This window comes from Trachurus japonicus, chromosome 7, assembly GCF_045865225.1.
Source record: "Trachurus japonicus isolate A0001 chromosome 7, Traja_1.0".
NCBI classification, from domain to species: domain Eukaryota; kingdom Metazoa; phylum Chordata; class Actinopteri; order Carangiformes; family Carangidae; genus Trachurus; species Trachurus japonicus.
The window spans coordinates 7,221,437-7,235,307 of record NC_140913.1 but is presented as its reverse complement, the minus strand read 5'-3'; the positions used below and the strand labels follow the sequence as shown (position 1 = coordinate 7,235,307).

Here is a 13,871-nt window from a genome sequence, read left to right as displayed (position 1 = left end):
GACATTTTAGCGCGACAGCCCTCAGCCGGCTGCCAACTGGGCGACCTGTGGTGCGTTCATATCACGTGGGAAAATCAATCAACCCGGACGTGTTTACACTTTCAGACCTGTTCCACAGAACATATATTTCCTGCGTGAAACCAACCAGTTCTCACTTGCCCAACCCTAAAACAAATCTCTTTCTTCTTCTCTTCCAGCCCTCCGATCCCACCCCGATCAAAAAGTCCAAGCATGAAGACTTCCCATCGCAGTCGCCGCTGGCCGACAAAGAGAAGCAGCACGACTGGCTACAGTCCCTGTCCGCCTCCAATAAGGTCAGTGTCGCTGGGCTCAGGAAGGAGATGTGGGTAACGATAATGACGCATTGGTGCCTGAGATGAGATGTCATGTAATATTATACAGAAGTTTTCAGATGAGGGCAGTGCTTAAATTTAGACTTTGGCAAGTCAGTGGGTGTAATTGTAGACGCCACAAGCCAGAAGGAGTCGCTTACTGATGGAGTGAAGTGTGAGGGAGCGGTGAAACAGAATCTAACCACAATAGAATGATGGATGTCGCCTGTGAAGATCGATATTCGCTAAAAAAAAAGAATCTGCCATGAGGGTAAACTTAGAACGTCCCCATACTGACGCTTCTCCAATGTGATATTACTAAATCAGTATTTATAATCAGGAATAAAGTCCTGAAATATTCTACTGATGGATACCCAAGGTCAAAGACAGCTGGCACAACAAACTACATGTGGAAATGTTTGCAGTGTTTCTAAATTGTCTTCTCAGTCACCAAGAACTACAGCCACATACTATATTTTAAAGGTCCCATATTGTAAAAAGGTATATTGATAGTGTGAAAATATTAAAGGCCCAGACCACAGGGAAATGCACACACTCTGTATTCAGAGTTTGTCTTTAAACGAGCTGTCTGGACGTCTGTAACATTGTGATGTCAACATGTCTAATTAAACACAGGTGTAAAAACATGGGACCTTTAAATAAATCAATTTGTAAAACGTAATATTTATGTTTCTCAAAGTAAAACAAAAGTGTCATACAATGTAACATCTGTTAAAACCACCAGATATCATTTCTTTATCACATCTGATTTAAACTATCTCTATTTTTTTTCCTCCAGGGGCTCAACTGCATCCAGCCCAGGCAGAGACCGTCGGCTTTCCGGCCCTGGTCCCCCCACATCTCTGCTGGTGATAAGGAGCCCTCCACTCACCCCCTGGCCCTGCTGAGAGACAGGTGAGTACAGCACAGGACAACCAGATCTAAAATGGAGGATACTTTTTACCGAACAGCACTTCACTGACTTAGAAAAAAAAAAAACGCAATCACCAACAATGACATATCTGGACTGTAAGTGGAGCTTTTGCTGCGAGAGATGATAGCCGTTTTGTTTAGCTGGATCTGATGAGCTCCCAGCACACACTCTCACTTGTCTGGGTGGGTTGGTGTCACAGAGGTCAAGTCTGACTGTACCGCAGCCTCCCACACTTCACCATTCACACACATTTGACACACACTCATAATGTGGGCACCCACTTGCCATGGTGCTGCCAGTGCAGGCTGCACCATATCACAGTTGATCTGGCCCAGTTTCTCACAAAGTGGGAGGATAGAGCTGCAGGCACTTTATTTGAATGTTTCTCTACCCTGCTTGGCAGAGAGCGTCCTGATCGGACCATACAATATGGTCCTGGCTGTGTTTACTTGCATGAATTCAGCTCTTGTAAATGAAGTTATCTTGATTTGGATTATTTCATGTAAACATCATGAGACGAGTAAATGAAACCGTCTGCTGTCCCCTCAGCTTCTACAACTACAAGAGCCTGGAGAACGGCGTGGCCCCCAATGTTGCCCTCACACCGCTGCCCCTGGGGAAGGTGGGTCCCATGTCTCCGTCGGTACCCGGCACCTCCAACCCGAGCGGAGGTGAACCCCCAGATGAAGGTGCCAACTCCAGGTCTCGCAAGAGAAGAGCCACAGAGGAGCTGCAGCCGCCCGCTTCAGAGGCCCCCTGTCCTCCGTCCTTCACTGCCAGCAAGCCGCCGCTGCCGCCGCTGCCACCGCCGCCGCCTCAGGAGGACAAGGACTCTGAGGTGGAGATCGAAGTGGAGAGCCGGGACGAACGTAAGTTAAGAACTCAGTACCAGCTGCTGGGTATACAAGATCTCAACTATCTGCTTCAATGAAGACGAGCTGAACTGACTCTCTTGTCTCCCGTGTCTCCCAACAGTCACCTCGTCCCTGTCCTCCCTGTCATCACCGTCTTTCACCTCGTCCAGCAGCTCGGCCAAGGACTTGAGCTCCCCGTGCGCCCAAGGGCCCATCTGCACTGTCACGTCGGCCGAGGGCACTCCCCCCGCAGCTCCGCCCCTCGCGCCCATGGCGCCCGTCGCAACCCCGATCACCCCTCCAGAGCTGGGGCTGGAGTCGGAGCTGGAGAGCCTGAGGCAGGCGCTGGACAACGGACTCGACTCCAAAGAGTCAAAGGAGAAGTTTCTGCACGAGATAGTGAAGATGAGGGTGAAGCAGGAGGAGAAGCTGGGATCAGCCCTGCAGGCCAAACGCAACCTCCAACAGGTAGACACCAGAACGTTGATATCAGCTTTATTTGTGTGTGTTAAGAAGAGCAAAAGCTATATTGAGCTATATAGATATTCAGATTTCAAAAAGGAAAAAAGATTGAAGTCTTTTAGAAAGAGAGGCTCAGAGCCCCTGCTTTATTGTGACATCACAAAGTTACAGAAGTCCTGACGGCTCGTTTTAAGGCAAAATTCCTTAATACAGACTATGTGTATTTGAGGCTTTGACACTTTGACACACTTTGTTACAGTATTAATACAGAACCTAGACTTGATCTTTAATCAAAACATAAAAATCTCACTTTTTACAGTGTGGGAACTTTAAGATGCATTGAATTGACCTCAGACGACTTAAAGACAGCACACTGACACACTGACTGGCTATATTAACACTGAATATGATTTCATGCACCACGATATGTGTCACTGTTGGCTGAGAGAGTGGGGTTTCCCAGCCGTGACAACTCACACAAGTCTTTAGCTTCCCCAAAGTTTTTCCTTTCTTTTTATGTAACTAAACTTGACAGAAACTTTTTTTCAGAGTTAGCGCTCTGAGGAAACTACTCGAGCAAAGACACAGAAATGTAGAAGTGGATTCAAAGTCATTATTACTGTTCACAAAGCTTAGCATGAGTTGGCAAGTGATAACAATGACAGCGGATGTTGCTGTGAAGGGAAAAGGCCAGACTTCCATTTTTATTTTTGGTCTTGGACCGAGAACAAGAAAGCTCAGAAGAGTGTGTGTGGGTGAGGAACACAAAAATGCATCCTGAGCAAAAGAAAAAAAAGTGATTTCAGCGTAACAGCGCCTCACTTTCACTTTCCATCAGAGCGGAGAAGCAGGCAGCCGACCTCGCGGCTCAATGAACGGTGGTCTGGCTTTAAAACAACCTGCTGGTGTAGCTCCTGCTGTGTTGACTTGAACTCACCCTGACGCCAGTATTCACCGACTTCTTATGTAAAGCCTCTGCAGAGTAAAGGGTGTGATGGGGATTGTGCCTTTTCACTCTTTTTGTGGGAACTAACAAAGCTTGATGACAGACATGTTTGTCCCAACTGCTGGGTTCCCATGAGAAGACTATGGGTGTGTCACCACAACACTCTCTCACACACACACACACACACACACGCACCCACATTCACACTCTCTCAGTGATTCAGAGGAAGGAAACCTAACTTCTGTCAGCCCACACGTTGCCCTAACCCCTGACTTGGCTCGATGTAAACACTGACATAGACACTGTAGCAGTCTGCTGGGTGTCAACAGTGAAACAGACATGTGACAGCAGCGTCCACTGGTGTTAACAGTGGTTACATAAACACCGCCAGACGTTTAAGGGATCATTTTGAGTTGTCAGTTTAGTGAGAAATCTAAATTATGATTAAAAAATAATAATCACATTTATATAAACTTGTGGGCAAGTTTTCAGCAGGTTTGCAGTTTGATTCCTGGCTCCAACTGTCAGTATGTCGGAAAGATAATTGCCTCCGAGCTAAGATTGTGAAAAACAAAAAAAATTGTAGTTTAAAGTGCTTAAAGTGTTTTATAGGTTTAGATGGAGCCTATTTACAATTAAAACTTCCAACCTCTACTCTTTGCTAACCTCCCACAATCTGGTCTCTCCAGGAGCTGGAGTTCTTGCGGGTGGCCAAGAAGGAGAAGTTGCGGGAGGCGACCGAGGCCAAACGAAACCTGAGGAAGGAAATCGAACGTCTGCGAGCCGAGAGCGAGAAGAAGATGAAGGAAGCCAACGAGTCGCGGATCCGTCTGAAGCGGGAGCTGGAGCAGGCCCGGCAGCTGAGGGTCTGCGACAAGGGCTGCGAAGCCGGACGTCTTCGCGCAAAATACTCGGCACAGGTCAGTTAGAAGCGACGGAACTTTTGTGCCATAAAAACTCTGTGAAGAGAAGACGAAATTTTCTCGATAATAGAAACGTGTCTAACGAGTGTAAATGCAGCCAAACAAGGCTGAGCATGTTGGCAAACCAGACTAACAATGTGTGCAAATGCGGTGGCACAACGTCTAGACAACACCCTTAGAGTAATTGCAGTGTTTCACTCGCTCACATATTTTCAAGGTCAGCAGAGGAGAAGGCAAGAGAAAAAAAAAACACATTTCCTCTTCCCCTGTCAAAAATAAATGGGTGTAGCGCCTAGTGCACAGACGTACGATAAGTCCTCCAACGAAAGGAAACAGGAAGAGACGTCGACTTCCCCCAGGCACCATGGGAAATGCAGATTAGACAAAACAAGAGGGAGGTTATGCTCTCCAGCTGCATCTGTGTTGCCTTCCCTACAGAGACTGCTCTCGTCCTTGGAACGGCTGCACTGACACAAGATGTTTTAGACGTTTAAGTCGCTGCAGCCCACAGGAAAGTTTCAGACGCTTCCAGTGTCACCAGTGTGCTCTCTGCTAAAGAGGCCACCTGTTTCCAACACTGACATGAAATAACAGCTAGAAACTTCCATGACTGCATTTCTGAAAGACATTTAATAAATCAAGCAACAACAGACACTCACAACTTAATCAAACAGGCAACTCCAGTTGTTAATGAATGGCAGGCTTGGGTGACATCCAAAATTCGTTATCTAAATACTGTCCAGCCCAAATATCACAATTAGGATGTTATTCAACATGAGGCTGAGACTAATTTACATGTTGCGGTACACTGGGATTTGGTGCTGCTGCAGGGCAAGCCTCTTGTGTGTGCGACCTGTTTGTCACAGACCGGTCAGGGCGGTTGTATCACTTGGTATCACTACGCATCTAGGTTAGTTAGCTTCTTCTAGTCATAATTACAACTTAATATGAGCAGTATTTACAGTATACAGCCACTCTATAGTGTGTAAGCAGGTGAAAGACTGAGTGTAGGACTGGATCAGAGTCGGTTGCTTCAGTCCAGAGTCAGATCAGTTGTGCTGTATGATGACAGCTGTTTCCTGCCATGTGTTCTCCAGATCGAGGACCTCCAGATGAAGCTGCAGCACGCCGAGGCCGACCGCGAGCAGCTCCGAGCCGACCTGCTGCAGGAGCGGGAGGCCAGGGAGCACCTGGAGAGGGTGGTGAAGGAGCTACAGCAGCAGCTCTGGCCCAAATCCAGCAGCGACAAGGACGGGACGCCCAAGGACATGTCAGCTGAGAACTAACCCGGCAGCGTGACTCACCTCCCCCCCCAATCATTCACACCCCCGTTGCCGTGATACCCCCCCCACCCCCCGTCGCCCCCCCGACATCCTCTGCCCAACTCAGACCGGAGAACCCAGCACCCAGGATTTCCTGGGCCGGCCTCATCGCACCACTCTTAATCACGCTCGCCCTCCAGAACACAAAAAAACTCCAGACTCTCGCCTTCGGACCAGAGACAGAGAGATGAACACGAGGACCTGCGTCCTACATCGCGCCCCATGAAAAGTCAAGTGAATAGAAACTGCAAAATGCAATTGTTCAACAAGGAAGCATGTGTTTCTGAATCAAGCACTGACTCGCACCTTCCAGACTCACAGAACTTCACGAGAACGAAAGAAAAAGTGGATGTATAGCACAAAATGTGTTTGTGCCTGGATTTTCTCTGACAAGAAAAATAAGCGAGACTTTTGGACAGACGTCTGTGATGATAAATGCTGAGAGATGATCATATTCTATTAGAGGTGTTGTAGCGGCGCAGCCAGGACGGGCGGGGCTCACACTTAACCTACCGTTCCCCAAAACGTCTCCACCGCCGTCCCTCACCACCACCATGAGGACAGGGATGGTTTTGAAGACATTATAAGCTATTTAAGAGACTACATAGCGATATGTAAAAACAAAAAAACAAAACAAAAAATAGCAAAAAAAAAAAAGAAAAAGGAAAAAAAGACAGTTTCTTTGTTTCTCTGTGCTCTTGGAGTTGGAAAATATAAAAAGATACAAATAAATGAGAAGACGAACAAAACAAGCAGATGAACTCTCCACAGTGCCACCGTGGTTTTGTCGGTTTTTTTTCAGGAAGCCATCGCAGTCCACTGAGGGGGAGGAGCTTTGAATACTCATTTCCTCCCCCTGTTGTTTTATAAAAATCAGGAGCGGGGGGGGCGGGGCTTAGATCAGAGTCTAAACGTTTCTCACTCCTCTCTCTCTCTGGATTGGACGCTGGACATAAAAAACATGCTGTACCTTTTTTAGTGAGCACATGTGTTGTGTTGGATGATCAATAACAATATCCAGCAGTCTCCATCTCAGAGTTGCTCACACACACGCACACGCACACATACACACACACACGAGCTGCCATATGTGTTTTTTAGCGCTCGGGTCAAAACCCGGACGTCTTTATCTTCTAAAGATGAAATCCTCCAGATGTGCGTGGTCTTGTTTTTAATCCAGCTGACACCAGAAGCATCACGTTTGAAATCAGAGTGGACTGGATGGGGCACCTTTGGCAAGAACCACAAAATGTTCATTTTAATTAAATTATTGTAAATATAAATATATGTTTTTTTTGTTGTTTTTTCTTTTTTTTTTACTTTACAATAATGAATCGCACTTTGTCATAACAAAAATACTGTTATAATGCATTGTACTCCCACTATTGTCTTCAATCTTACTTTGAAAACTCTTATACATGACTGCTACCATATAAATTCAGTAAGCGTTTTATTGATTATATGCATCTCGAATAAATACTGTTGCTTTGTTTTCTTGAGGCAAAGTATTGTAAATAAATGGAAAGAAAAAAGGCTCTACCTGTTGCTTGCTGATGCAGTCTGGGATTGTTACAAAGGTTCTGGCAACACATTCTCCCCGTTGTTGTAATATAATGACACCCGGTTTCAAACTTCGCTAATGACTCACAGCACATCATCGAGGTGAATTTGTTTTGTTTTTTTACAGGTCACCTGAACAAAAAGTTGGAAGATTAAAAATCTGATTTTATTCTGAAGGTGGAGAGCACGACTCTGCCGTCACACAGCGGGTACAATGCAATCAGAATGTACATTGTGTTAATGCAAATTTTTTCTTTGGTTGTTGATGTTGTTTTTAAACGTGGAGATACTTTATTGCTTGTCTGTTATGTTCACTTTTTTCAATAGAAAACTCATATTTTCTTTATGCATGAAATTTGAGAAAGTTTGCCATACATATAGTCAGTTATTGGGCATTGATACTGTACATGTAAGGGTTTTATTGTGTTATGCAACATAAAGCAATTTGTCTTATTTAGAAGAGGAAGAAGTAAGTAAAAAAAAAAAGCAACAAACCGTATATTGTTCTTAAGAAAAAAGAAAACTTCACACTTGCAAAAAGCAGAAGATGACAACAAAAAAAAAAGAGAAAAAAAATTAAATGCAATGCTGGAAAACCTCAAGTGCCTGGTCATGGGCGAAAGGTTTCCAGAGTAGGAGAACTGATGATGAAGCTGCAGGGGCGGGGCCTCTCATCAGCTACCTGTGTGCAGGTTCAGCAGCTCAGCAGCTGTTTTTATCAGTGTTCCTAAAATCAACCAGTTTACAAACTCCTTTCCTTTTTCAATGCAGAGAACAATTAAACAAACGCTAGATGCTTAAGGCTTTTTTTTTTCTTTTTTTTTTTGAATGAGTGCTTTTTGTTTCCTTTATTTGAAATCAATGATATGCATGTTCAAACAATTTTTATAGAAGATCTTTAAAACCCACTTGCTTCGGTGAATTGTTACTTTGGGTTGTACATAAAGACTTAACTGTTTACTCCCAGTTTTGCTGACTTGTCCCGAGGCGGACGTGTCGAGGATAATAAAGAGGGCATTATGTTGAAAAGCCCCGTTTCTTATCCGCCATCGCTGACACTGTGTCTGTGACTTTGGCAGACCTAAAAAATTGGTACATTTTGTAGTTGTTTTTACACTCAAAAAGAGTTGATAGCCTCTGTGTAGTTTACTTTACTCGTGGTTTTCTACAAAAGAAGGGAGACAACAACGACACTTGCTCTTCACTCTCCCGCGCGTTAAAAAGAAGAAAAAAGCAGTTTAACAACATCTTGTTTTCTAAAGGAGAATCATTTTGCTAAATAATGGACAGTAAAGCAGCAATAACAGTCCATATTAATAGACAAGTACTAGCCAGTGTGAAGATTTGAATAAGAATTTTCAAATGTAAATATTTTTTTCATTTACAATATTGTATAATATATGTACATGGTGTTTCCTTTTTCAAAAAGAAATCTTTTCTTACAATAGCTTGTCTTGTTTTTGTTTCTGTTTTTTTTTTTTTTTTTGAATTTGTGTTTTAACTGAGATGTTTCAAAAACAGTTAATGATGCAGTGCGTAAGAGAATATTCCCTACATAAACATGTTAATCCATTTCTTTTCATTTTTTTTTTACTGTAGAGTCTTTATATTGAATGACTTTTTTCACCAGTTCATATATATTTTTAACAGTATGTTCAGTATCAGATAACAGACCTACAGTATGGGTCATACACACACACACACACACACACAAACACACACACATGTACACACATTACAACGCCACTTGCAGATTGTTTCCCCCCTAATCCTCATGTATCTTTTTAGCCCTGTGCTGCTGCTAATACTATATAAACCTTACAATTCTAGAAATATTTTTATGTAAGAGGTAAATGTAAGCTTTCCCATTTATTAATACCACATATACAGTATGAAAAAAAGCTTGGCTTCTTCATCTATCTCCTTGTTTCCCTCATCTTTTCACGCCTTTTCCCTCATCTCTCCTCCTCCGACACCCTTCCCCTTCTCTCACGACACGGACTATATTGTAAAGTAAAGGACTTTATGAGATTATGTTTGAAAATAGCTATGCTTATATACTACAGTGACTGAATGTACAGTGTATAGATGCATTACCAGAAATAAAGTTGTTTGTCCAGATTGACTGACCCAGTTTTTCCTTATTGCTGCCTGTTGGGTAAACAATCCAAACCCTAATTATCCTGCGAATACTGCAGACGGAGCGTTTTCCTCCTAATTCACGTCACTGATGAATTCAGTTCAGTACAACATCCGCCAGCCCAAGGAGGGGCTGCTGTCCTGCTGCGTGGATACAACATCTCCTCTGGTCATTAATGATACTAGTAATAATTATTATTATTGCTATGATTTTTACTTATGCCATCTTTGTGAAATGCAAGATATAATGTTATAAAAACGCCTCCTGTGGGCACATACATTACAAGTTTACATACTGGTTGTAAATGCTGAATAGTAGGACTCACTGCAAAGTGTTAGCACATACAGTCTGCAGCCTGTGATCAAACATTTCTTTATTTCAAGAAGGGATCACAAGGTGAAATATTTCCCTCTGAAATGTAGTGGAGCAGAACCGTAAGGCAAGAGAAAATGAAACACATACTTCAAAGATGTAAAGATAGACTGGACCTTTTGCCACGCTGTTCAAGGGGCATGGAAATATAAATTGACTTGCTCCTGCACAATGAGACCGCACTGGCTTCAAGTTGGAGGACCTTCACGAAGCAGCAGTGGCTGAGATATCCTGACCTTTGGACTTTACTGTGGGTCGACGGTCTGGATACTACACTTGCCATGATGCAGCTAAATAGTGTCCTCTGTTAGAGCTTCCATGCTTGGTACACACCCATATAGTTCTCAAGTCCAAGCTGAGGTAATCCTAAACAGAAGCCCCCAGAACTAGAATAAATGAAGGAAACGCTTCAAAACAAACATGTTCACAGCCTGCCTCGGCTAAACTGATTCACTGTACATGACTTCCTGGCTGTGGTGTTACTGCCTTTTTCACATCAATATCAGACATTCTGACAGTCTGACTATAATTCACTGAAATTTTACAAATATTTTTTCAATACATTAGCACAAATTAGCTGATGTAGCTGTCTCTGCTCACAGTAAAAATGTTGTAAGATGCCATCATCAATCACATAGGAAGTGGTGGCAAACTTCAATTGAACACATGTATCATATGGATAACATGTGAGTCCCAGTGCAGACGAGCAGTGGAGATAATTTGGGATTTCCTGAGACATAAATTGATTCATGAAGATGAGTCGGAAGTTAAAATCTGAAAAAAAAACTGAACAAGATCCGAACACATACATTCTCTGGTGTTCGTATAATTTATATCTCATTCATAAAAACAAAAAAAGCACAAGAAAAACACAGTCAGAGAATGAAAAAATAAAATGAAATGCGTCCTGTTTGAATATTTCACACGATTGATGCATAAAACACATGCTACCTCTTTCAGGTAAAACAAAGCAGTGCTGTGTCAGGGCAGTGGCCTCTTTTCAGCGAAGCAACACTAAACATTCTTCTGGTTTCACCCTCTCATCCGGTTTATATACACGAGCAGCTGCTACAGAAACCTCCACAATCACTGTGAAAATAGTGAAATGGAAAAGATGAGCTGCAAACACTTAACCAGAAAGGAATGTACGCTAGGTCTCGAGTTAACGCCCACTCAGGCTGACAACATTTGATGTAAACATTCATTAGCGAGTACACACACACACACACACACACACACACACACACACACACACACAGCCATGTTACGCAGCAGTGCGTGCACAGCATAGGTTAGCTGGCAAGGAGAGGTTTCTGGTTTGGCTAAGAGTACCTGTAGCTCTCTGATAGACTAATTAAAAACTAAGACCTTCAAACACTGTCTTGAATTTAATTCCATACAAAAATCAAGACAAAAGAAGCTGACATATAGTCTCTGCCATTATGAATAGGTACTATGTGCGCTTTAAATTTGAAACCAGATGCTACATGCTAGAACCCAAAAAATAACAGCAGTGACTGAACCCACTGAGAAGCTACTGTAATCTGTTCTGTTTAAGTCATAGGCTTCCCCAAGACAAGACTATGGCTAAATGCTAATATATTCACAATGAAAATATGTAAAGCAGGTGATATTTGCTATGTTTCACCGCAGTTATCAAGTTAGCATTTGCTAATTAGCACTAAACATGGGTTGATGGGATTCTCAGTGGCTTTGTGGATAAAGAGAGAAGGTTGCCATCTGCTGCAGCTGAATCGTCCAGACTGCTCAGGTCGTGTGGGACAGGTTCACTCTGTGTTCCCGGACTCACAACGCTAACTTTACAAAACATTGAATATCCAAGAAAAGTGAGATTTTCATGTCTTTGCTGATTATAATGCAGGACTGGGATTTATATTAATACTGTGAACGTGTCAAAGCCTCAGTCCACAGCGAAATGCACACAGCCTGTATTCAGACACTGAGCCTTAAAGACACACACCAGGACTTCCTGTGACTTTGGAACAAACCAGTCACTTCCCTGTGCCAGAGAGGTTCAGAGCCTCCTCTCTTCTGATTGGCTCCTGTTGTTACCGGAGCAAAGCCAGAGAGGAGATATGTGAAGCTGCACTTTTTTTTTTTTTTGATTTTTAAAACCACAAATCTTCTTGCGGATCAACACCTCAGATAAAATACTGTAAAAATGTAAAATATGGGGCCTTGAAACTCCGCCCACAGCATCTGAACATGGCTCCACTTGTACAGTGAGTGGAGGAGGCTCTGCGGCCGCTGCCGTGGCCCACATCGTCAGCATGGTGTGGGCCAGCCTGTCAGACAGACTCTGAGCTCCTCCACAGCAGCAGCAGCACCACACAGGGCTATTGACTGACCCAATTACAGCAGTCACATGAGGAAGAACGCCCTGCAGTTAGCTCATTAGTCTCTGGAGTCTCTCTGCAGCTCTCTCAGTCTTACTCTGCCTCCATGTCTCCTGCTGTTTTATAATGTACAGTCAATTACTAAGTCATGTTTAATTCATTTCCTACATTTTCAGTGTTTTTTTCATGAACGGTCAGACGGGCGTTTTCAGATATGCTTGCACTTCTTTTGAGGATATTCTGGAGTGCGGAAGCATGTTGGTTATATGTAAATGGATGAACAAAATAACACACACAGCATAATGTGATACCCCACAGTCTGCTGTAACACAAAACAACAACAACACATTTAATGGCTAAAATATTTAGCTTTGAATTAAAACGTCAACAAATGGAGTTTCTGTATAATACAGATTGCTTTATTGTTTGTGTGTGTATCCAATGATTTTCTATTGTCATTGTTAGTCAAAGCAGAACCACGCCAAGTCCAGTCGCTTTTTCTCTGTTTTGCTAACCCTCCCCCTGGCCATGTGCATTTGTTTTCAACGAAGCTGGCGAAAAGGCAATCCATGGAGCGGTGGATAACATTATATATCATATACGTTTTATGATGTATATTTGTGTAGTCTTATCCGTCATAATCAAGAGATTACGCGTTACAGAGTGGTGCCGCCAAGACAAGAGCTGGGACACCCTTGCAAGTTTGGTTTTCGGCCAAGAGACGTGGAAGGCAGAGAGCCTCCATTCTCCCCATAACAAGTCATCACAATAACTCCAAAGCTGTTTAATCAAGATAACATAGTTCCTCTTTAATACTGAGAAGTGAGTGAAGGGTGAACAACATATACATTTAGATAATTAATCTGCCCTCTCAGAGTTCTTAAAAACAGGATGGAGGCTGTCTTATTCATGAGTAATGACTTTCCTTGGTTACCATATCAGTAAATATGTCAATATCCTGATATAAAACTGCAGGGTTTTATCCAGTGTTGGCACTGCCACACATGGGCTATTTCCATGTTCAGTTCATACAGGTTAAAATGAACTAGTTCAAGTGTACTGTTACAGGCATATTGAACTAAGTCTACTACTATATTTTAGTTTAAAACATCTCTTTAGCTACATTTTCAACTCCCATTCACACTACTTAAACTTTCAGAAAGATCTGTTTTAGTTTGAAAACTCCAGGGTTGTGCTGACTTGTGAAAAAATGTGATTTCAGTGTCTTTGACATGATTGCGACATGATTGTTGGTGCCAGATGGGCTGGACTGGGTATTTTGGAAGCTACTGATCATGTCCAGTGAGAAGCAGCTGTGTGGAGGAAACACCTTGTTGATGAGAGAGGTCAGAAGAGAACGTTTTGACTGGTTGGAGCTGACAGAAATGCTACGGACATTCAAGATAACCACTCTTTACAACTGTGGTGAGCACGAAAGCATCCAAATGAACAACATGTGCAAAGACGAAGACCACATCAAGTTGCACAACTGACAGCCAAAAACAGAAACCTGAGACTGCACTGGACACAGACTCACCAACACTGGACAGTTGAAGTCTACAAAAATGTTGAGGTGTAAATCCATGGATCCAACGTGGCTGGGTCTAATGGTGGTCGAGGATGTTTTCTTGACACACTTTGGGCCCTTAAAGGGATAGTTCAACATTTT

The 13,871-nt window shown here is 43.0% G+C and overlaps 1 protein-coding gene across 1 annotated transcript in view; it reads left to right on the top strand.

Annotated features, from left to right (window-relative positions):
- The window catches only part of skia (SKI proto-oncogene a), a 76,007-nt gene extending 66,552 nt beyond the window's left edge, over window positions 1-9,455 (top strand). The window contains exons 2-7 of the mRNA XM_085780986.1: window positions 198-314; window positions 1,132-1,247; window positions 1,816-2,135; window positions 2,242-2,588; window positions 4,218-4,448; window positions 5,549-9,455. Of these exons, the coding sequence (XP_085637112.1) occupies window positions 198-314; window positions 1,132-1,247; window positions 1,816-2,135; window positions 2,242-2,588; window positions 4,218-4,448; window positions 5,549-5,737 (1,320 nt within the window). The 3' untranslated portion in view covers window positions 5,738-9,455. The remainder of the gene's footprint in view (window positions 1-197; window positions 315-1,131; window positions 1,248-1,815; window positions 2,136-2,241; window positions 2,589-4,217; window positions 4,449-5,548) is intronic.
- Window positions 9,456-13,871: the final 4,416 nt, after the last annotated feature.